The 25,625-nt window shown below is 44.8% G+C and overlaps 1 protein-coding gene across 2 annotated transcripts in view; it reads right to left on the reverse strand.

Annotated features, from left to right (window-relative positions):
• LOC115095045 (fatty acyl-CoA hydrolase precursor, medium chain-like) overlaps nt 1-25,625 on the reverse strand; it is a 249,318-nt gene that overhangs the window by 109,865 nt on the left and 113,828 nt on the right. For both annotated transcript variants that reach the window (XM_029608227.1, XM_029608226.1), the window contains exons 7-8: nt 14,973-15,086; nt 13,612-13,716 (exon numbers count right to left, since the gene is read on the reverse strand). In XM_029608227.1, the coding sequence (XP_029464087.1) occupies nt 13,612-13,716; nt 14,973-15,086 (219 nt within the window). The remainder of the gene's footprint in view (nt 1-13,611; nt 13,717-14,972; nt 15,087-25,625) is intronic.

Consider the following 25,625-nt stretch of genomic DNA (forward strand, 5'->3'; position numbering starts at 1 on the left):
AAGCAGTACTGTGGAGAGAGATGGTTTCTGTACTACTGCCATGAATGCTGCACACTGTAAGTTAGTTCATCCAAGTAGAAGGGTAGAGGTTACAGGCAGCAACACAGGGAACATGGGCCCTCGAGGAGCGAGTACCGGTTTCCTGATAGCACCTGAAAGAAGCAAACAGGCCCCTGAGGAGCGGGTACCCCATTAGAGACCCCCGAAGGGTAGTAAGAGTTCCAGATAACGCTGGAGTGGCAGAGTAGCTTAGGAACGCATAGTGAATCCCATCCGTACGAATCCTGTTGCTAACTCAATGAGCTAGCAAATACTGAAGGCAGATATACCCGGAAGACGTGACATCATAAAGGGGGACGCCCCTGAAGTTTGCTCCAAAGTAGAGTTAAAGTTGAGGGCGGCGTGTGCGCGTGCGCCCTAGAGGTAACTTGAAGAAGAATGGTGGGAGGCAGCACCAAAGCGGGTCCGGGGACGCCGGAGAGAACGGCAAGCAGACGCCGCGGCGGTGACCATCAATCCAAGGTGAGCTGGAGGAGCCGAGAGTAGAGAGAGGTAGGCGGGGCAAAGCCGTCGAAGACCGAAGGACACAACATTAAGGCCTTTAACAGAAGAGAACACATACATGCTCGCCACAGTCTGTGATCCCCGTGTGAAAGGGAAACTCGCCCTACAGTACGATTGTCTCCTATTGGTGAAGGACCTTCTGTTAGCAAAAGTCCATGAACAGAAGCACCACAGGCAGAGACAGATTAGGCGTGAAGCAGAGAAGGAAACAGCGGGCACTTCAGAGACTTGTGCTAGCCCAAGCAGGAGCAGCACTCTGTCAGAGACAGCTAGTTCCTCCTCCGCCTCCACTTCAGAACACCAAAGCCATGTTGACCATAAAGATTTATCTTTTGTGCTACGGGCTAGAGAGAAAGCAGCTGGCATGAGTGACTCTCAGCCCACTCAAGCAAAGGAGACACCAGCACAGCTGTCAGTGACACGGTATCTCTCAGAGCCCACAAAGAGCATGCAGACAGATCCGCTGGCATATTGGGCACACAAGTCCACTGTCTGGCCACACCTAGCCAAAGTGGCTCAGCGATATCTGTCATGTCCACCAATCAGTTTGCCCAGTGAACGTGTCTTTTCAATGACAGAGGATATCATGAGCCCTCACCGTTCAAAGCTGGCACCAGAGTTGATGGAAAAGCTAGTGTTTTTGAAAGTAAACCTGCCTTTGCTTGGGTTTCCAAATTTTCCCTGTGAATGGCAAGATGAATAAAAGCAATTGAAAGCCTTGCAGCAGCTCCAACTTCCTCCTATGCTCCAGATAATATAAGCACTGCAGTACATTTACCTGACCTGAAATGCTGTGCCTGTCCGTCCACTCTCCAGGCCGTACATCCCTACAAGGGCCTGACCTCTAATGCCGTGCCTGTCCGTCCACTGTCCAGGCCGTACGTCCCTACAAGGGCCTGACCTGAAATGCTGTGCCTGTCCATCCACTGTCAAGGCCGTACATCCCTACAAGGGCCTGACCTGAAACACTGTGCCTGTCCGTCCACTGTCCAGGCCATACGTCCCTAAAAGGACCTGATCTCTAACGCTGTGCCTGTCCATCCACTGACCAGGCCGTACGTCCCTACAAGGGCCTGACCTGAAATGCTGTGTGTGTACATCAACTGTCCAGGCCGTACGTCCCTACAAGGGCCTGACCTGAAATGCTGTGCTTGTCCGTCCACTGTCCAGGCCATACGTCCCTACAAGGGCCTGACCTGAAACGCTGTGCCTGTCCGTCCACTGTCCAGGCCATACGTCCCTACAAGGGCCTGACCTGAAACGCTGTGCCTGTCCGTCCACTGTCCAGGCCGTACGTCCCTACAAGGGCCTGACCTCTAACGCTGTGCCTGTCTGTCCACTGTCCAGGCCGTACGTCCCTACAAGAGCCTGACCTGAAACGCTGTGCCTGTCCATGCCGTACATCCCTACAAGGGCCTGACCTGAAACGCTGTGCCTGTCCATCCACTGTCCAGGCCGTATGTCCCTACAAGGGCCTGACCTCTAACGCTGTGCCTGTCCGTCCACTGTCCAGGCCATTTGTCCCTACAAGGGCCTGACCTGAAACACTGTGCCTGTCCGTCCACTATCTAGGCCGTACGTCCCTACAAGGGCCTAACCTGAAACACTGTGCCTGTCCATCCACTGTCCAGGCCACACGTCCCTACAAGGGCCTGACCTGAAATGATGTACCTGTCCGTCCACTGTCCAGGCCGTACATCCCTACAAGGGCCTGACCTGAAACGCTGTGCCTGTCCGACCACATTTGGAATGTAAGAACATAAAAAGCTGACTTAAGATGTTTGGAGCTTGCATATTTCATATGCTCGATATTTTTCAAGACCTTGCAACAGTAATGTTTCTAGAACTATCGAAAACTGGTGGTAGTTGCACTCTAGTTCATCCTCTGTGTTCCAATTGTTTACAGAGGCACTGTGTAAACCACAAAGTCAACATAGGTTGATATTGTAGATTTGGACTTGAGTAGCAGTTTTCTTATTTCTGAAAGCTCTTCATGTTCCTTTGTCATCAGCTGAAGTGCATAAGTAGTTAATAGCCTCTTAGTATTCAAAAATAATCTCCAGCTCAGTTCTTCTTCAGATTGTGACAAAAAAAGTGTTTCATTCCCACTGTGTTTAAAAAAAAACGAGAACATCATCACACAGGTATAAATTGTTGCCATATTACATCTTGCATTTTTTGGTATATATATTTTTTTCGTTTTTGATCAAGTGACATCTATGTTTTCTGTTAAGTCTGTAGTACCTTTACATGTTCATTTTGTTTTCATCAATATTTATGTATGTATGTTTATTTATATGCTATTTTTCATTTTAGCCCCTGAGGCAGCCCCAAGTGAAATGAAATGAAAAACAGGTTCCTAGAAAAATCCTACCCATATAGATTTATAGAGGCGGGTTTTAAGAAAGCCTCTATATATGACAGGAATTCACTACTCACAAAAAAACCAGTGATCGAATAGTATGTCCTTTAACATTTACGCATATGTCCTTCCAGATTACTAAGATCTTGAGAAAACATTGGTCTGTTCTCCAATTGTTACCGTGTTTTAAGGATAAGAATATTTTGATAGCAAACGAAAGAGAAAGAAATATAAAAGAATTTGTTTCTCCGTCTGCTTTACCAATTAACAAACCCATTGATAAGAGACCTCCAGGTCATCCCCATGTGGGAACTGCTCTGTTTGCTCTGTAAATATGAAAGTCACCAGTATACAGATACCAGGGATTAGTAAAGAATTCAAATTAAAATCGTTCACTAATTGCAAGACAGAAGGGGTGGTATATTTAGCACTCTGCACTTGTAATAAAGCTTATGTAGTTAAAACTATTAGACCATTTAATAAGCGTATTATAGAGCACAAGAGCAGTATTAAGAGGAAAATAGAGTCTAAACCACTCATCCAACATGCCATTCGAATGAATCATAGTTTTAATGATTTTAAATTTTGTGTGATTCAGCAGTTAATCCCGAATTGGAGAGGTGGTGACTTAGACAAAAGGCTGTTACAACTGGAGCAGAAATATATCTATGAGTTTAAAACTATGGAACCCAATGGGTTAAATCTTGATATCGATTATTCTGTTTTTTTATGATTTTATCTGTTTTGGATTTGTCCTATCTGTGCTGGTTTATGCATTCGGCTATTTATTTTTAATGTTTATTGTTGCTAGGTAACCTATGGTGTGTATATATTTTATCGATTTTTAGGTATGTTAGATTACATTTTTATATGTTCTCTTTTTTTTTAGGTATTTGTATTAATCTTATATTAGTCGTGGTTGCAATTATTTATTATTATTTATTTATTTATTTATTAGTCAGTCATTTTTCATAATTTTTAATAATTGCATTAGTTTACCTTGGGGATGTGTTTTAATGTTTTTAGAGCATCTGTGGGTTCACTCAAATTAATTTTATTATTAGTCTGGGTTGTAATTATTTATTAGTTAGTTATTTTTCATAATTTTTAATAGGGGCATCAGCTTGCCCTTAGTAAGCGCTTTAATGCTTTTTAGTACATACATCGGCTTATTTAATACAGGCATTGTTTTAAGTACACAGATGTTGTGGCTTGTAATTACAGCAGTAATAGATATGTGCATGTTTTCAGAGAGCAAGGCGATAAAGGCTGCGCAGAGGTTTATTTTTAAGTGTTATTTAATATGTTTTGCCCGTTACTAATCGTGCATTTTATATGAAAGAGAATTAAGAAAGCAAATATTTTTTAATAATATTATATTTAAAGAAATTGTCTATGGGTTCTCATTGATAAAGAATTTTTGTTAGATTGGCTGCACTTCTGTCTATCGCACTCTGCCACTCTACGTGTGTTTACATACGGGTTTTTTTTTCAACACTTCCCCTCACTTGATTGACAAGCCTTTTGGCACGTTTTCAAGCTTATTTAAATAGCCATTACGGCGTTTCAGCTTTTTAAAGCTTTTTCTGTACTCAAGCAGAGACCACGCGCATCTGCACTTGTATTTGAAGTAAGTGACTATTGATTTATATATTTTTTAAGGAACAGATTTATAAGTTCTGTTTTTTTCTCAGTGACCATAAATTTTAGATCCCGCCGAGATACGTTGACATCTCGGAGCAGTAAAAAACAAGCATTAGATTAATACTGTGGCAGCATCGCTGCGCGTTTTATCTTGTATATTATACCATAAATGCAGTTAGATAATTTTGATTTCTTCAGTTTCAATTCTATATTTAGAGTACTGCAGCAGCGTGGCAAATATATTTACATTGAGTCCCGAAGATGTCATATTCACTGGCAGTAATGAATGATTATAAAGTATAGTAATGAAGGCTACATCTTTCGATTTCAGTATGAGTTCAGGTCATTTTGAAGGGTCCGTAGTCACTTATATTTAAATTAAATTTAAATTAGGTTTTTGCAAACATTTGGTACCTGATATCTTTTTGTTTACATACAGGCTTCCATTCGGTGACTTCCTTGGTTTTTATTTTATTTATTTATTTATTTATTTAGAGTTTTTCTATACCGGCATTCGTGATTAAAAATCACATCATGCTGGTTTACATAAAACAAGGGGGTGTGAAAACAAAGTAAAACGTAACATTAACAAGTGCAAAGAGGTCATAGAGCTACATTACAACAAGGTTGATATAACTGGGGAAAGAATTAGAGCAAGATAACCAAGCAGTTAGGGATTAACTATTTACATTATATTGTGAAGTCTCTTGAAAAGATGTTGCTGTCATTCAAATGGGATCTGGGAAAGCTTGTTTAAAAAGCCGTTTTAAGCCTTTTACTGAATGTAGGTAGGCATGGTTCTTGTCTCAGATCCGGGGGAATAGAGTTCCATAGTGAAGGTCCGGCTGTGGAGAAGGCTCGGTCTCTGAAAGTTAAATGATGAGTGGTTTTGGTTTGGGGAACGAGAAGTGATCCTCTGTAGGCTTCTCTGATGGGTCTAGTCGATGTGTGTCGTCTGAGTGGGATTTGTAGATCAAGCGTAGCATGTTGATGGATAGCTTTATAGATGAGGGTGATGGATTTGTGGATAATTCTAAAGTGTATTGGCAGCCAGTGTAAGTACTTGAGAGTGGGAGAGATGTGATCTCTTCTCCTGGTGTTAGTCAGAATTCTCGCAGCAGAGTTCTGGAGCATCTGAAGGGGTTTAATGGTTGCTGAAGGGAGACCAATTAAGATAGAATTGCAATAGTCTATCTTAGAAAAGATAACTGCTTGAAGGACCGTTCTGAAGTCTCGCACTTGAAAGAGAGGTTTGATTCTTTTCAGAACCTGTAGTTTATAGAAGCCTTCTTTTGTTGTTTGTTTGATGAAGGATTTTAAGTTAAGATGGTTGTCGATAATTATTCCTAAGTCCCTTGTTTGGGTAGTAAGTAGGTTGGTTGGAGGACACGGAGAGGGGTTAATATTTTCTGGTGAGATGATAAGAAGTTCCATCTTGGCTGTATTTAATATCAGATTTAGACTAGTGAGAAGGAGATTAATCTCTCGGAGGCAGAATTCCCAAAATTCAAGAGTTTTTGTGATGGTTTCTTTAATGGGATTCAAGATTTGCACATCGTCGGCGTATAGGAAGTGAGTTAGTTTCAGGTGGGTTAGCAGTTGGCAAAGCGGAAGAAGGTATATATTAAAGAGCTTAGGGGAAAGAGAGGAGCCCTGTGGAACTCCTAAAGATGAAATATAGCGGGAAGATTCTTTATTGTGGATTTTGACCTTATAGCCTCTATTGCTGAGGAATGTATTGAACCATGATAGTGCAGTTCCTGTTATTCCTTTGTTTGCCAATTGATTGAGGAGGATGGCGTGGTTAACGGTGTCAAAAGCGGCCGAAAGATCTAAGAGAATAAGTAAAAAGGATTGGCCTTTGTCTAGACCCATGATAATGTGGTCAGTCAGGGATATGAGTAGAGATTCCGTGCTTAAAGCTTTACGGAATCCATATTGGGAGGGGTACAGAATCTCGTGATCTTCAATGTAGTTAGAGAGTTGAGTGTTGACAAGCTTTTCTATGATCTTGGCAATAAATGGAAGATTGGAAATCGGGTGGAAGTTGTTGGGGTCCTTGGGGTCTAGATTAGGTTTCTTTAAGAGCGGTTTGAGAGAAGCTAGTTTAAGGTCATCTGGAAATAGTCCCTGGGATAAAGAACAGTTGATGATATCCGCCAATGTTTTGGAAATTGTTTCTGGTATTAGTAGGAGGAACTTTGTAGGAATTTGGTCAAAGGGGTGTGAGGAAGGTTTCATTTTCTTAAGTAGCAAAAGGATCTCCGAGGCTGTGATGGGATCGAATGAATCCAAGGATGTTCCTTTGTTTAGTAGCTGAAGAGCATTAGTGGGAGAAGTGTTGCTGGGGGTCAATCGCTTTAGAAGGTTAGATATTTTGTCTTGGAAGAAAATAGCCAATTCCTCCGCTTTGGATTGAGCTAGGTCTATGGGAATATCAGGAGAGTTGATTTGTGTCAGGTTCGATACGTAAGCAAAAAGAGCTTTTGCGTCAAATTCAAGGTCATGGATCTTGCTAGCATAGTAATCCCTTTTAGATCTTAGAGTGAGTTAGATTGATAAGCCTTCTGGCGTGTCTTTTAATACATCCAAATCGTTAAGAGTTCATCTTATGATTTAATGTTTGCTTGTTCTCCAGTGAGGACTAAACACATCTTCTAGTGTTTTTATACAATTTTTGTCATACACTGACATTTTGTTTTTAGTTTATGATACAGCTTCAGATTTATTTGATTGTACATTTGTATTCATAAGTAACTTTATTTTGTTTATTGATTTCCAGACTATTAGATAATTGAAGCTCTCCATAAGAGCACTTTTGTGTTTAAAAAAAACAAACGAGAACATCATCACCCAGGTATAAATTGTTGCCATATTACATCTTGCATTTTTTGGTATATATATTTTTTTCGTTTTTGATAAAGTGACATCTATGTTTTCTGTTAAGTCTGTGGTACCTTTACATGTTCATTTTGTTTTAATCAATATTTATGTATGTATGTTTATTTATATGTTATTTTTCATTTTAGCCCCTGAGGCAGCCCCAAGTGGGGCGAAACTCAGCCTGAGTCGGGCTCCTGTATACATTTATGACTCCACTCAAATAAAGATACATTTGGACTACTTTTGGGTGTCTAATCCATATTGTTGCCCACAGAGAGATGTAGGCCATCTTTACCATATAGTCCTTCCATAATTGTTCTCACCACCAAGGTCAGGCTAAACAGCCTATAGTTCCCAACCTCCTCCTCTGCTAACACTTTTCTGAAGTGGGACCACAACCTCCCTTCTCCAATCTAGTTGTTATGGTTTTGTAAGAATGTGAACCCTGGGTCGAAATGAGGGATGTCTTTGCCCACAGGGAGGAGCCCCATGAGCCTCACCGTCGGTGAGCGTGGTCTCAGCGACGTAGGACACAGCTGTGAGAGAGACTTTATTAAGGAGAAAGATAAGTAATAGCCCGCGGAGCGAGGAATGCAAATAAACACAGTTCTTGAGCAGTAGGATATACCCAGGATGATACCACTGATGAGAAGATCCAGTAGTGGTCCGCAGAGTGGGATACACCAGAAGGTTCCTACAGGCTGGTGGAGATACCTCAGAAGTGCAGATCCGTTAGTGGCCTGCAGTGTGGGGTACGCCGAGGATGACTGTACTGTAGGTGAAGATGTAGATAAGGTCTGAGGTACAGGAACCCAGATATGGATCTTGTAGAAGATACGGCAATACCCTGCAGCTCAGGGTCTGTTGGAACATTGGTGCTGAAGAACGGTAGTGGCTCGAGGCACGGGCTACACTGTGGAGACTTCAGCAAAGCTGTTATCGTAGGAAACTGAAGAAGAGGTACTCACACAAGGAAGTTCCAGGAAAGAGTCCTGAGAAGCGGGTCAAGAGTAGCCCAAGGCAGGAAGGCTCTCCGAGGAGCGGATAGCCAGGAACGTGGAAGGGCCCCCGTGGAGCGGTTACCCAGGGCGTCCGAATGCCACGAGGAGATACTGGAACAGAAGATCCAAGAATGGGCGGATTCAGCAATGAGAGAACTCCTTGCTAAGTCGTATTAGCAATGGGCTGGTCAGCTTAAGTATAGCAGCAAGTTGATGTCATCCGCCCCCGAGGTTCCCGTCATGATATATATACAAAAGGAGGCCCTTGCGTGCGCGCACCTAGGTGATTCCGGAAGCAAGATGGCGGTTGGCAGCTCCCACGCCATGCCAGGGATGCTGGGGAGGTCGGCGTTGGTTGGGGGAGGCCACCATTCTTCCCATGATTGACGATGCAGGGAAAAAAGAAGTGAGCATGAGAGGTTGCAGCCATCTGCATCCGACGGGCGCAACACTGCCACAAGTTCCATCTATTGAACAGTCCTTCAGTGGATCTGCCAATATCTCTCTGAGTTTCCTTGGTATCTTGTGATATATCTCATCCGGCCCATGGCCTTATTCGCTTTTAATTTTCTAGTTCCATCCAAAAACTCTCTTCTGTAAATGGGGTGGTATCCATCATTCATACATGGGCCCAGCCCCCAAAATATCCAAAACTACCTTATTTATACCAGGTTTTGAGCTTTGGATTGTTGCAGTTTGGCTTAGCCTTTTCTTTTCTGTGAACAGGTAACACTTCTAAAAAGGCTATGGTCTATGCTATATACCTAAGCTGCTTTCCTGGATTCTTGTAATCTCTTTGTAATACTTGAATGCTGTTTCTAGGAAGGTTATTTGTCCCCAGATGGATGAAAACATCTATTTTATACTATTTACTTTTTTAAAAAATTTCATTGATAATATGGTTTGCATTTCTGCTAGCTGAGGATCCTGGGAGGCATTTAACTATGTGTCCCCCTTAAAATGAGTCCTCAAGTTAGTGTCTTTGATGACAGTCTCCCAGCTGAAGAAGCTTTCTATTATGATGTTTGATAGTATGGGGTTTCTGTAACATTGTGTGTCTTCTTTCATTTTGAATACTACTTCATTTTCTATTACTACAGAATCTTCATTTTTCAATACAGAAAAGATATTTTGTATGGGTATCATTTGGTAGAGTAGGTGTCTCTGTGTCACATGTCTTACCTATCCAGAGCCCACTTTAATCCATTTATTTCTGGATTCCAAAACCTCTGTGGGAGTAGGTGCAGATATCCTGGATGCTGCACAGTTGGGGAAAATGGGTGTTTCTGAGACATAGGTCTTAACTTACAAGAACTTACTGTAATCCATTTAGTCTTGGTTTCTGAATCTTCTGTGGGAGTGGGGCTGTGTGCTGAGGGAGGCTTTTTGGTGGTTGCTAATTCCTGTTTGACTCCTTTAAATTTTGCTAATAATGCTTTAAGTCAACTCCTTTTTCATTGTAGAGAACTAGAAACAGATGGGGCAAGCTCTAAACTTTCAGATGGTCTGCCTTAAGACAAAGGCACCACAGTTATTATTACATTAAATAATAGTAATTGTGTTAATCTTTTTTTATATAGAACACCTATTTTTTTTATATAGAACACCTATATTTGTGAAGTAACTTGTTATAACTTACTGTAATTGGTTATGTACCTTAATACTATATAAGAAAAGCAAACTCTTGGGTGGATAGGAGAGAAGTAGAAAGGGAGGGCTTTTAAATAATTGAGATTAGCAGCAGAAAAACGTTTCTGTTACACCTGTCGGTCGCAGACGGCTGCGACCTCTCATGCTCACCTCTTTTCTCCCTGCACCCGACCGCCATCTTGGATCCGGAATCACTTAGGCGCGCGTGTGCAAGGGCCTCCTTTGTACACATCATGGAGGGAACCACAGGGGCGTCCCCTCCCGATGACGTCAATCCGCTGTTGTATTTATGCTGACTGGTCCTTGCCTTCTACGAGTTAGCAAGGAGTTCCCTATTGCTGAATCCGCTTCATTCTAGGACTTCCTGTTCCTGACTTTGGGCTTAGCATCCAACGCTCTGAGTACTCACTCCTTGGGGGCTCCCCTGCGTTCCAGGCTATCCACTCCTCGGAGGGCCTTCCTGCCTGACTTCTACCTGAGCTGCTTCTCAGGTCTCTCTCTCTCCTGGAACCATCTCTTATGAGTACCTCTACTGACTTCTACTATACAAACTGTATTGTGGATTCCCAGCGTTGTATCCCGAGCCTCGGGCCACTGCCACCTTCCCTTCAGTAAAAGTTTTTCAGCATTTCCTGCGCTGCAGAGTATTGGCACACCAACTACAGGAGCCACTTCCAGGTTCCGGCATCTCTACCAGTTCTTCAACATCTACTGTACAGACATCCTCGGCATACCCCGCTCTGCGGGCCACTACCAGATCTGTATTTCTGAGGTGCCTACACTCAGAGGGGATCCCTGGTGTACCCCGCTCCGCAGGCCACTACCGGATCTTCTCATCTGTGGTATCACTCTGGGTATTCTCCACTGCTCAGAACTTTACTATTGCATCTCCAGCTCTGTGGACATTACTTTTTCTTTCCTTCATAATAAAGTCTCTACCTACAGCTGTGTCCCCTGCCACTGAGACTACGTCTGTTGACGGTGAGGCTCACAGGGCTCCTCCTTGTGGGCGGAGACACCTCTCATCTCAGCCCAGGGTTCACATTCTTACAAAAACATAAGTTTCCTTGAAATTCTCTTAATTGGAGCTTTTCTCTTCCTCTATGGAACAGAACTGTAGTCCAAAATGTGCTCACAGACTAAAATAAAATTACTAGTCTTTTCAATTGCTATACCAGCCCTCCCAAGAGAGAAGGTTAGCATTCCATCCTAAACTTTGTAATAAAATGTTAGAAAATTATTTTGGCAGTTAGAGTAGGAGAAAGGAGAGACTACCAGGAAAAAAGGAAAAAAGGAAGAAAACAAACTATTGCACTGGCTTCTAGAACAATCCAGAATTCACTACAAAGTATTATCTCTAATTTTCAATATCATCAACAATATTAACCCATGCATTTTGGGAGTGACATTTCAACATTACACACCACAAAAAGCCCTGAGATCACAAAACAAAGGTCTCCTAATGGTGCCTTCCATTCGGAGCACAGACCTAATGCAAACAAAAGGCCAAATGTTTTCCATAGCGGGTCCTAAGTTGTGGAACTGTCTTTACGCCAGATAACCATATTAACCCAAGCGAACTTTAGAACCATTCTTCAAGCACTTATATTCGCGAGCACAGACTATTGTAACACACTCTTCCTTGGATTACCATATACAACACTAAGACCACTACAAATCCTACAGAACTCTGCAGCCAGAATTCTAACTGGAAAAAGCAGAAGAGATCACATCACTCAAACACTCGCTGAATTACACTGGCTGCCAATTGAACAAAGAATGCAATTTAAAACACTATGCACAATCCACAAACTAATCTATGAGGAAAATACTGACTGGCTAAACACTGCACTACGACTACATGTCCCCCAGAGAAATCTAAGATCAGCCAATAAAGCTCTACTAACCATTCCCTCTGTAAAGACAGCAAAACTGACGCAAGTAAGAGAGAGAGCACTATCCCTAGCCGGTCCAATATTATGGAACACACTACCACTCGAAATAAGACTAATGAAAGATCTAAAACTCTTTAAAAAAAAAGTTTAAAAACATGGCTCTTCAAAAAAGCTTTTCACAATGAGAGTGGGGAGTAAGGAATACTAGCGGACTAGAAAGAGAACTACGGCAGACTGTTAAAAGTCAACAAATAGCAGTTATCCCTCCTTTATTATTTATTATTTTTTCTCATACCTAAAGATTAATTTAAGAGTACAGTATTCTCATATAGATATCCTATTATTCATATAAATGGAATTTCCAATCCACAATCCAAATAGCGTATATTATTTGATTCATGTAACCGAAACTTTATTGGCACCTACTAGCTAATTTATAATCCTAACCAGACTTATTTATGTGCCTATCTGTAAACCGTTGTGATGGTATACTACTAAACGACGGTATAGAAAAGTTTTTAAATAAATAAATAACAGAAAGTAAGAGTTTCAAACGAGAACTGAAAATGTGGCTCTTTAGAAATGCATACGATCTAACGTAAAATACCAATACAACGATATTTTCAATGTCAGTACCAGAGACAAAAACAGTAGAGCGAACAACAAGTAATAATCGATGTAAAGTGTAATGTTAGCAGAATCGGTATTGGGATTTGTGTCAACCAAAAATGTATAAAGATGGACTAGATTATATAGTTGTTACTGTAATGTCTTAGAATTTGTATGAATATGAACTAGAATATGTATTTGCTATGATGTTAACCTAGAATATGAATGCTGCCACACAGTATATGATTGTTGATCAAGAATATGAATGCTGATAATGTAAACCATTGTGATCTTCTTTTGGAGCGATGGTATATCAATCACTTAAATAAATAAGTAAATACGCAAATAAATAAATATATAAATAAATATTTGGCACAGGGAGAGTTATTTTCAAAGGGATATCTACGTTACCTGCAAATATGGACTTTTAGAAAATGTTGTGACTGATGCATGCATAAAATTATGCTGGAAAGCAGAACAAACAGTAATGATCGGTGTATCAAGGGATTCTTTATTGGAATATGCCCAGCATCATTGATCGGCTTCCGCTTTGCTTTTTGCATAAAATTATGTGCATACACATTGAATGCATATACACTTTTATGCATGGGGAGAGGCATTTCAGAGGGTGGAGTTCGGGAAGGGTTGGGAGTTACTTTCATATTTTAAAAAATATGCATGTAAATTTTCTCAGAAACCTATGCACATCAAATAGCAGGTGTAATAGTGTGCATAGTTTTTCTGGGATAATTTTCAAACAGACATAGACTGATTGGAAAATTAGTGTATTACATACATGTATATGCTGATTAACATATTTGCCAAGTTACAAAATTAATCCCAAAGTGTACAGTTGCCCCAGAAAGAATGCAATATTAAATGGAGATACATATACAATATATTTTATGACTTGCAAGCCCTTTGGGCCTTCCCTTCATGTGTGCTATTATAGAATTCTCTAGCTGGGTGTATAATTGTAAATTCAATTAATTGTTTCACCTACTGTGATAAGGGTGGGGTCTAGAAGGTCCTCCCACTTTTTTTTCCTTAAACAGCTCACAATGGCAGCAGAATCTGTTTCATTGCAGCCAGTATAGTTTGTAACTTTCTGCAATAAGTACAAAAATAGGGAAAGAAAAGAAACAGAAATAGTACAGTAGATGAATGAATGAAACTAAGGGAATTTATAAACAAAATAAAATATAAGCAATGTAAATGATTTCAAGTTTAAAAGTGAACTATGATCAGGAAAGTGGAGCTAGAAATGTTCATTAACCTTGAACTATTGTGCTACAAGAATAGAACAACCTTGTATTTCTGAGAATATACAGTTTGTTTTTATACAGTCAAACATATAATGATGTCTTCAACACATGGCTATTCTTATTATCGAAGATGGGGATTTGATGGTACAGTTCTTTGTTTCAATAGCAAATAGAACTTTACACGGATAAATAGCAAGATATTTAGGAACAAGGTAGTGTGGGAACATTTCATGATGCCTGGTTTCCTTTTTTGACACAGAGGTTGAACATAGTTATGACAACATTCGTTATGTGAATTTCTGTCTAATAAGTACAGAATAAAACAACAGAGATGGTTTCCCCTATAGGAAACTAGGGAAGCAATGCAGACTGTGGGTGACTACATGGAATAACTACTAGCAAGGCAGCTTTAAAAATGCTTGATGACATCACAATGCACTCTGACATCCCTGAAATTTCAAATGAACTGACTTATTTCCTGAAAAGAAATAACAATAAGAAGGGACTCAAAGTGTCCATGGACAGCAAGGATATATGAAATGAATAAGCCAAGGGTTATAGGATGTTCTACTGTCTGTGGCACAAATTTTAAGGAAATTTGGATGAATAGTTAACTACAGGGAGGGTGCAAGCACACAGACATGATCTTGTAAAGCCAATTTTCCTACAGGAAACTAAATTTAAAAACTTGCTAATTTTCCTCCAATGCATATTTATAACTACTTTGGATGGGAGTTAGAATTGACCGTCTGTGATTTGGTTGAGGAAAGAATGAAAAAGTCCCAAGCTTCAGATGATTATAGATATGTGCAGGAATGGAGATAGCTTTACTGTCTGAACTGCAAGTGCAGGTAACACTTTCTGGGGCCTTGGGGAAGAGTGACATCTGCTGGTGCATGAGCAGTATTGAAAGTTTCATTCTCGGAGAAAGATTCTCTTGAGCCATTGGCTGCCATGTTCATGGGGACTTGAATCATTTGGGCAATTATACTGGGGAGACGTGGAAAATCAAAATCTAAGGTGCTACAGGAGGAGAGGAGAAAACTATAAGAAAAAAAACCTTTAAAATAGCACCATAAAGAAAACTCTAAAATCTTACATTTGTAAAGTGAGCTATTACTTCTGGATCAGAAACGAAAAAACCAGAAAGGCTTGCAACTCCACTCTCAGAAATGGCTTTCTGGAACAAACCCTTGGATAAAGGAGACATAATCTGGAAAATATTTGAAGGTTACAATGAGCTCAAGGAGTGGAAAGTGCAGTAATCATGATTCAGGATCAACCAAGCTATCAACATATGTTTCAAAATGGAATCATCAGGTGATCACAAAGCAAGGGACTGGCCCACCTTAGATGCACTAATAGCTCCCTGTAGCAAATATACCAAATAATTTGTTTATTTATTTATTTGAGTTTTTCTATACCGGCATTCACGGAGATTCGTATCATGTCGGTTTACATAAAACAGGGGTGATCAATACATTATAAACGTGTATAAATATAACATGAGTATACATTTTATATATTTACAAATTATAACAAGTTATAACAGTGCGCAGAAAAAATCAGTTACAATAAAACAAGGATGGTTCTAACTGGGAAAAGAAGAAGAATAAGACGATAGAAATTTAACAAGAATAAGAACGTGTAGTGTTTGGTATGTCCGTATCGGTTTAGTGGGAGATAGACCGTCTTTCTGTATTTGGTGAGATCATCAGTCAGAGTCCGGAAAGGCTTTCTTGAACAGCCATGTCTTAAGTCTCTTTCTGAAGGTTGGAAGACATGGTTCCTGTCGTAATTCTAAGGGGATTGAGTTCCATAGTGGGGGGCCTGCTGTAGAGAAGGCCCTGTCTCTCAGGGTTATGTGTTGGGTGGTATTGGCGTGTGGTACCTGTAGAAGTTCTCTGTACACTTCTCTAGTGGGTCTGTTGGAGGAGTGTTTTTTAAGTGCTATTTGTAGATGGAGTGGAGCTAGTCCATGGATATTTTTGAAGATTGTGGTTAGGGATTTATGGATTATCCTGTAGTGGATTGGCAGCCAGTGAAGGTCTTTAAGGACCGGCGTGATGTGATCTCTTCTTTTCTTGTTAGTTAGGATTCTTGCTGCCGTGTTTTGAATCATTTGGAGAGGTTTGGTATGGGATGATGGGAGGCCTAGTAGTATAGCATTGCAATAATCTATTTTCGCAAAGATTATTGCTTGGAGCACTGTTCTATAATCAGGGAAATGAAATAGGGGTTTTATTCTTTTTAATGTGTGTAGTTTGTGGAAGCAGTCTTTAGTTGTTTGCTTAATAAATGCTTTTAGGTTTAGTCTGTTGTCTATGGATACTCCTAGATCTCTTACTTTTGAGATTTGTAAGTTGGCTGGCGGGTTCGTAGTGATTTTGCAGTTATCCGGTGAGATTAGCAGGAATTCACTTTTTGATTGGTTTAGAATTAGGTTTAAGCTGGATAGGAGGTCATTAATTTCTTATAAATAATAACACACAAACCAATAAAAATGAAACAAATAGTCATGCACTAAACAATAGAGATGTGAATCGGAACCGGAATCGGTTTGGATTCCGGTTCCGATTCACATTCTGGTTTTTTTTTCGTCCGGCCCGATCGCGGTTTTGTTTATCGGCTGTGCCCGAGCCGATAAACATAAAACCCATCCCAACCCTTTAAAACTAATCCCCTAGCTTCCCCCACCCTCCCGAACCCCCCAAAAACATTTTACAGGTACCTGGTGGTCCAGTGGGGGTCCCGGGAGCGATCTCCCGCTCTCGGGCCGTCGGCTGCCACTAATCAAAATGGCGCCGATGGCCTTTGCCCTTACCATGTGACAGGGTATCTGTGCCATTGGCCGGCCCCTGTCACATGGTAGGAGCAATGGATGGCCGGCGCCATTTTTAAAGATGGCGTCGGCCATCCAGTACTCCCTCCATGTGACAGGGGCCGGCCAATGGCACAGATACCCTGTCACATGGTAAGGGCAAAGGGCCATCGGCGCCATTTTGATTAGTGGCAGCCGACGGCCCGGGAGTGGGAGATCGCTCCCGGGACCCCCACTGGACCACCAGGTACCTGTAAAAAGTTTTTTGGGGGGGTTGGGAGGGTGGGGGAAGCTAAGGGATTAGTTTTAAAGGGTCGAGGTGGGTTTAGGGGTTATTTTTGTGTGCCATTTTTCCCGCCCTCCCCCAAAACGATAAGAGAACCCCCACGAACAATATCATGGGGTTTTCCTATCATTTTGGGGGAGCCCCAGATTTCTGACGATTTTGAAAATATCGTACGATATTTTCAATCGTCTGAAGCCCAATTCACATCCCTACTAAACACTGCTGTTACTTGTTCTTATTTTCCTTTTCTTTGATTGAAGGAGAGAGACAATTACAGAAGGAGGAAAATTCAGAGTTTCCTTCTAACAAACATTCTCAGAATCACTAACATCTCACCAACTTCACATTCAGGATTTAAAAGTATCCCTATATAGCAGCAACACCTACAAAATCGATTTCATATCTATCGTACTACAAAGTCCCTTGGCAGACTCAAGGAAAACTTGGTGTGCTCTTTTTCTACCAGGCTTATTAACCTATAAGTCTTGGAAGAAAATAGTGTGCATTCTTTACTAAAGTGCATGCAAAACTGCAAAACTTTAGCACATCGACTTCAAAGCTTGGGAAAAGCAAAATTCTATCTGACCCTTAAGCTTTTCTATGAGAATATGATGCAGAATCGGCATTAAGTAAAATCTGAACTTTGCATGTTGGAACTGTGAATTTGAATCCAAAAGCCCAGCACAGCTTTATATGAACTGTGTTCACTCATATTCTTCCTGTGCATCATCTTGTAAATATTGAGATCTGTATTCAGCTACTGTGCGGCTCTGCTAGTTATCCAGATAATCTTACCCATCTAACTAGCAGTGTATATTCAGCAGTGTGGCAAAACTGCTGAATGTACCCAACTATCTTAAATTAAGCCCCATAAGTTTTTATCCAGCTAACTTTAGGCCAACCCTGTGAACCAATCAGAGTTAGCCAGATAAATTAACCGGCTAACTGCTCCTCTCCGTTACACCTATCCCCTGCTCCTGACTTATCCGGCTAAGTGGCAGATATTGATCCTAGCTGGATATTCAGCAGCACTGCTTGGCCAGATAAGTAGTACTTATCCTGCTAAGTGCTGTTTTGAATATCGTCCTCATTATTTTTCATGTAAATAAGTCAAACCAATTTTAGAACCACACATTTGGGGTGTCTACAGTTATTACAGGGTCATAACTGCACTATAATGAGCTGCCACGGGGATGATTTGGTCACTGTTTCTTTCTAGTGCTTTCATCCACAGTCCACTTGAACGCTTAGTTGATCACTTATTAAACACGCCTTAGCCCATCTGGAACTGACCCCTCTGAGAAATTTTAGTATTAAAAACCATTTTTAATTGTTGGTGCCAAAATTGCCAATTCACATCAGCATATCAGATGTCTGCTGCTCAGTTTTTTTCTGTCTGGATAAGCCTTTTCACATTTTTGTATGTGTTTGTATATGTGGGTGCTTATATTCTTCTGTTTATTGGGTGTGTGTTCTGTGACTGCATGTGTGTTATCACAGTGATGATTTGCTTGTCTTTTCATTTTGATGTTGTAACTATGGTTATCTTATTTGTTTTAATTGTAATCCACTGAGAATATTATCCTGTATTAATGAAATATAGATGTCAAGAATAAATAAATAAATTTGTGTGTTTCACGCTTTTGCGCAGGAGAATGGGAGATGAAAAACTGAAGTGGGAGACTCCTTCCCAATGCAGATGTCAAGTCTGCTTTACTCTGATAGATTGGTGGACACCTGCAACAGATTTCCAGTAGAGATGATAGAAACCAGACTAACAGAATTCAAGCATGCATGAGACAGACACAGAGACCTTAGTGGTAGAGAGATCAAGCAAGACAGTGACATGGTGGACTATATGGTCCTTAACTGCTGAGGCTTATGATATGAATAAAGATAATCTGCTGATGAATTAGGGATCTATGTCTGTGTGATATTTTTTCTTCTTTGATTGTGATAAATTGCAGGAAGACCTTGTGAGACTGGAAAATTGGGCATCCAAATGGCAGATGAAATTTAATGTGGATAAGTGCAAGGTGATGCATATAGGGAAAAATAACCCATGCTATAATTACACAATGTTGGGTTCCATATTAGGTGCTACAACCCAAGAAAGAGATCTAGGTGTCATAGTGGATAACACATTGAAATCGTCGGTACAGTGTGCTGCGGCAGTCAAAAAAGCAAACAGAATGTTGGGAATTATTAGAAAAGGAATGGTGAATAAAACGGAAAATGTCATAATGCCTCTGTATCGCTCCATGGTGAGACCGCACCTTGAATACTGTGTACAATTCTGGTCGCCGCATCTCAAAAAAGATATAATTGCAATGGAGAAGGTACAGAGAAGGGCTACCAAAATGATAAGGGGAATGGAACAACTCCCCTATGAGGAAAGACTAAAGAGGTTAGGACTTTTCAGCTTGGAGAAGAGATGACTGAGGGGGGATATGATAGAGGTGTTTAAAATCATGAGAGGTCTAGAAAGGGTAGATGTGAATCGGTTATTTACTCTTTCGGATAGTAGAAAGACTAGGGGGCACTCCATGAAGTTAGCATGGGGCACATTTAAAACTAATCTGAGAAAGTTCTTTTTTACTCAACGCACAATTAAACTCTGGAATTTGTTGCCAGAGAATGTGGTTAGTGCAGTTAGTATAGCTGTGTTTAAAAAAGGATTGGATAAGTTCTTGGAGGAGAAGTCCATTACCTGCTATTAAGTTCACTTAGGGGTAGATTTTCAAACCGCGCGATTTGGCCTACTTTTGCTGGCGCATCAGGCGCAAGCAAAAGTACGCTGGATTTTAGTAGATACGCGCGGAGCCGCGCGTATCCGCTAAAATCCGGGATCGGCGCGTGCAAGGCTATGGATTCTGTATAGCCGGCATGCGCCGAGCCGCGCAGCCTACCTCCGTTCCCTCCGAGGCCGCTCCGAAATCGGAGCGGCCTCGGAGGGAACTTTCTTTTGCCCTCCCCTCACCTTCCCCTCCCTTCTCCTACCTAACCCACCCGCCCGGCCCTGTCTAAACCCCATCCTTACCTTTGTCGGGGGATTTACGCCTCCCTCTGGGAGGCGTAAATCCCCGCGCACCAGCGGGCCGCTAGCGCGCTGGGACGCGACCTGGGGGCGGGTACGGAGGGCGCGGCCACGCCCCTGGACTGCCCCGGGCCATAACCATGCCCCCGGGCCCGCCCCCAAAACGCTGCCGACACGCCCCGAAAACGGCACTGCACTCGGCCCCGCCCCTGACACGCCCCGACACGCCCCCCCTCCGAAAACCCCGGGACTTACGCGAGTCCCAGGGCTCTGCGAGCGCCGGTGAGCCTATGTAAAATAGGCTCACCGGCGCGCAGGGCCCTGCTCGCCTAAATCCGCCCGGATTTGGGCGGATTTAGGCGAGCAGGGCTCTTAAAATCTGCCCCTTAGAGAATAGCCACTGCCATTAGCAATGGTTACATGGAATAGACTTAGTTTTTAGGTACTTGCCAGGTTCTTATGGCCTGGATTGGCCACTGTTGGAAACAGGATGCTGGGCTTGATGGACCCTTGGTCTGACCCAGTATGGCATTTTCTTATGTTCTTAATATTTGGTAAATGTAGTTTATTTTGTTTGCTGTTTATTGTTTGGTGTTGGTATGTACACTAAAGGTGTTACAGGGCAGCACTGGGAAAGCAGTCCCCCTTAGAGTGTGCCCTTGGGACCCTGGCACAATCCCACACCAAGGTAGGTGTAGCGTGGGTGGCGAGAGACAACCCGACCCCCAGCCAGACCTGCATGCCTCTGGAACCAACTGTGGGGTGTTGGTGATGAACAGTCCTCCGACCATTCCCAGCCCTTTCGGACCTGCAGAAGGCCGGACTCAGGGCGTGGGCAAAGGTTCAAAAGCAATAGACGAAGACTCGGGAACCATAGACTGTAGACGTAGACTCTGAAACAAGTAGGGACTTGGAAGGTTGAGACATTGGCATGGTCCCTCAGGGAACCCTACACAGCCAGTACCACTGGTCTGGTCACGGACCACCCAGTCCTACACGCACAGGAGCAGAGCCAGCGCAGGACAACACAAACAAAGGTTCAGGAACTGAAGACAAGGACGCATGAACTGTAGACGTAGACTCAGAAGCATGGGAGGTTCAGACGTTGGCACTGTCCCTCAGGGCACCCTACACAGCCAGTACCACTGGTCTGGTCACAGACCACCCTGTCCCACATCCGCGGGAGCGGAACCAGCGCAGAAAAGGAAAAGCACTGCACAAGCAGTCCAGGGTAAGGTACTGCACACACCAGCAGTCTGAAGCAGGTTAAAACATCAGGATCAGGAACATGCAAGACACCAGGCTGACACAAACAACAGCTTGCCAGTGCACTGTAAGCAGAGACATCCAGAATCACGTAACTCCAGTGCAAGGCAAAGCATGAGTGCTGGAGCAAAGCTTTTATACCCCAGGAGCAAGCACCTCCCTGGGAGGAGTCCAGATGGGCCGTCCCTCCCTGGCTCTATAAGAGTGAAGAGTGGAGAGGAACTGTGGGCCTGCCCCTTAGGAGAAGGGCATGGCCCACACCAGAACAGGCCTCTGCTGAGTGTTTATACCTCTAGCCAGTCAGCCAGCCAGCTCTACCTCCAGGAGCCCTCCCCTGGGACCAGACCTACAGGGCCACCAGGAGCCTTCCCTTGGAGCCAGCACCTTTCCTTCCTTCCCTCCCTCCTCCCCCCCCCCCCCCCCCACATGTGCTGCAGCACTGCCCTATCTTTTTCTGTATAGGTTAGCTCCCCCTCACTGGTTACTTTCTCTCCTTATTCACCCCCCCCCCCCCTTTTTTTTTTGTTTGTTTTGTTTTTCTTCCCTAGGTGCTGCTCTCTGTCAGTTGGAGGCCCCTCCACCTGCCCCTCTGTGGTGAGGCAGAGGTTGAAGGCCCCTGCAGGAGTGCTAGCTATCCTTGGCTAGGAGGTAAGGAGGGAGGAGGTGACTGGGAGCCTCATCCCCATGGGACTTCTTCCATCCTCCCCTCCCTTTCTTATAACTTCCTTATAACTTTACAGACTTTAGTTTTGGTTTTGTCCCCTACTTGGTTGTTTTACTGTGCCTTGGCCCTTCTGTGGTTTTTTTTGCTGCTTTTCCTGTTTTGTTCAAGTTGCTTTTCTTTTTCCTCTTGGTTTCGCCCCTCCCCCGTTGCAACTGTCCGGTCTCTGACTGCTTGATTGGCTGAGTGCTCACAGCTGCCTGCAACCTCTCCAGGCCCCTTCCCTCAGGTTTCACCTTCAGTTTGCCTTTTCCTTTTTGTTCTCCCCTCTCCCCCTTGGTTCACCAGGGTCTGAGTGAACCTCCCCCCCCCCCCCATTACTCCCCTCTGTTTTTTAGGGGACGTGCCTCGGTCAGGCTTCCCCTGGGTTTTTTCTCTCCCAGGGGTTTTCTTTTGTGGTTTTGTTTTTTTTTTACCCTGCTCTGTGGTTTTTTTTTCACAGTTCTAGGTGTCCCTCCCTGGACTGTCCAGTAGAGTCTCTGTTTGAGTTCTGCGTGCCTCCCCCCTCCCTCTCCTCCTCCTCCTTACCTGGAGTTCGGGACTGGCCCCCACCTTCCTACTTTTTTCTTTGATTTTTCTTGCTTGTCTCCTCCCTTCGGTTCCTTTTTCTTGGGTTCATCTGCCACTCCTAGGGATGGCCCCCAAGAAACCACCTGTGCCTGCTGCGCAGGAGGGCACGCCCCCTGCTACCACCACCGCCTCCGCCACCCTTTCCTCTACTGAGGGGCGGACGGAGGGCATGTGCCCTTTGGCCTTTTCCCGGCCGGAAGGGGAAGGTCCTCCTGCCCCTGCGGCCACCCAACCCCCGCTCGCCCCGCCCCACCCAACCCCTTTTCGGGAGGATCGGCCCCTCCCACCCGCCCCTCCGCCAAAGCGGCGCCGGCCGCCGGCGCGAAGCCCACCGGGAAGAGGGCGAGGAAAGCGAAGCACCTCTCTTCGCCCCTCTCCTCTTCCGGCGGCTCCCCGGCAACCCAACCCACTCCCTTCACCTTCACCCTCATCCACGAGCTCGTGGCCGAAGATGGGACAATCATCGCCCCCTTCCCCTCTTGGGCGCGGGGCGACCCATCTACTTGGACACGGGCCCCAGGACCCGCTCTTCCTCCCCTTCTTTCTCCCCTGCAGCAGAGGGCGGCGAGTGTCACCTCGCGGCGGGCCAAGTCTGCCTCTACCGCGCCCGCCATGTCCACCACCCCTCCTGCGGAACCACTCCCCTCCCCTACCACGGCCGGTATCACCGGTGGTTCGTCTGCTGCGGCCACTAGCAAGACAACCCCCCGGGGCCCCACTACGCCTCCACCCGCCACCCCTCCCCTTCCCGTCTCGCAGCAGCGCAGGCCAGCTACGCTGTGGCTGCGGCCCAGGGAGCGAGAGCCAGAGGAGGTGCTGTCCCGTCGCTGGATCTCTACTCTTTGGCAGCGGGCTCCTCCGGCCTCACCCTGCGGCACGGCCTGCGCTGCCAGCTGCTGGCCACCGCAGACCCCCTCTGCTTCTCGGCCGCCCTGGCCAAGCTGGTCGGGCCCTGAGAGGTCGTGGCAGTGGGGAGAATGCATGGCAAGGCCGTGCTTTTTGTCAGGTCCCTCGCTTCGGTCCACAAGGCCGTGGTGGAGGGACTTGTCATCGAGGGGGTTCACCATGGGGTAGAGCCCATAGTGGGGCAAGGGATGCGGGTCGTTTTCTCTAACGTCCCGCCCCACATTCCGGATGCCCTCTTAAAACTACACTTCGGTGGCCTGGGGACTTTTACGTCCCCGCAGGCCACCGAGAAAAGGAGCTGCGGCACGTGTCCTCTTACCCCCGGCAGGCGTGGATACGCTTGCCGGCGGAAGGGGCGCGATACGAGGGGTGGCGCTTCGTCATGTACCAGGGGGTTCCCCGCTCCTCCCTTCCTCTGCCCCAATATTACTAGTCTCCAGCGCCCTCACTAGGGGGCGCTGGAGTAATGTGAAATTTCCTTCCCTCTCCTTAGTTGTCCTTTTTCTCCCTTTTTCTTTAAGGAGGCGGGGCGGCCTTCGGCTGCCCCGCCTCCTTCCCTGCCCACAATAGTAGGGGCTGCAGGCGAGCGTGCAGTCCCAGGACAGGAGGTAAAAGAGGGTAGTTGGGGCCTCTCCCCTGAGGCTCCTTCCCTCCTCCCCCTCCCTTTCCTATAATTGTATTAGTTTTTTGTTTTTTGACTTATATGGCCTTGCTTGTTGTCTTCCCTTCTTTTAGTTTTTGTTGTCCTTGTTGTCCTGTTGCTTTTTCTTTTTGGCTCTTTGGGTTGCTTGTTTGGTTATTTGTTTGTTTGACTTCCCCTGTTCTTCCCTTGCTGCAGGCAGCTTGCTTGATTACTTAATTGGAATCAGCTGCCTGCAACTGCCTGCAGCTACCTGCCCCACCCTTCCCTCCTGCCAGCTCCTAACCTTCCTTACAGGTCAATCCAGTAACGAGCGGTAGGAAGAGCTGTGTTAGTGCCCGGCGCACCCGCGGTTGCCGCACGCACAGTCCAGCTCACCTACCGCTCGATCCTGTATGTAAATAGCTTGCAAATGCAAGCTGCGTCTAAGAAGCGTCCGTGAAGCGTTAGGCCCGCGCAACCCGTTTTACTGTATAGAGCGCTATACAGTGCCTATACAGTAACCTGGGTGCGCGGGCCTAACGCTTCACGGACACGCTGGTATCTCTCATTTCAAATGACAGGTACCAGGAAGTGGACAGTTCTCCGACGCTCGGGATTGTCAGCCCTCTCTCCCCTCCTCCCGAAGCAACAAAAGCGAAAAAAATCGAAAAAAAAAAAGTTGCAAGAGAGAGATGGGAGAGAGGACGGGGCAATCCTACGCTCGGGACTGCCAATCCCCTCTCCCCTCCTCCCGAGGCAAGGCGCGAAAAGCAGCCTTGCTCCGGGAGGAGGGGAGAGAGGATTGGCAGTACACTGCATGAGAAGAGCACCAGAATCTGCTGATCCCTCCCTGCCCATGTGGCTTCCCAGCTCCAACCAATAGCATCAAAGCGAGTCAGTACTCCGAGTCGGACAGAGGCAGGAGCTAGAAAATGCAGGCAGCTGCCCAGACTACCAAGCAACGAAGCGACTTACTTTTTTTGCAGCCCCCTCTGGAGACGGACATCAGCGAGGATGACCGCAGCTGCCCGTGAAGATGGACGCCTGCACGGGCGAAAGCGGCCCCTGTTCGTGCAATTGGGCCGCTCAAGACGTGACGTCACATGCCGTGACGCCAAACGTCGTGACGTCACGTCTTGAGCGGCCCAATTGCACGAACAGGGGCCGCTTTCGCCCGTGCAGGCGTCTATCTTCGAGGGCAGCTGGAGGCAGGGAGCCGCAGTCGTCCTCACCGATGTCCGTCTCCGGAGGGGGGCTGCAAAAAAAGTAAGTCTCTTCGTCGCTTTACACTGCCAATCCTCTCTCCCCTCCTCCCGGAGCAAGGCTGCTTTTCGCGCCTTGCCTCGGGAGAAGGGGAGAGGGGACTGGCAGTCCCGAGCGTAGGATTGCCCGTCCTCTCTCCCCTCTCTCTCTTGCAACTTTTTTTTTTTTGATTTTTTTTTTCGATTTTGTTGCTTCGGGAGGAGGGGAGAGGACTGGGGCTGCCCCGGAGACCAGCACCCATGGACGCGGCCAGGGCAGGT

The sequence above is a fragment of the Rhinatrema bivittatum genome, chromosome 7 (genome assembly GCF_901001135.1).
Source record: "Rhinatrema bivittatum chromosome 7, aRhiBiv1.1, whole genome shotgun sequence".
Lineage (NCBI taxonomy): Eukaryota > Metazoa > Chordata > Amphibia > Gymnophiona > Rhinatrematidae > Rhinatrema > Rhinatrema bivittatum.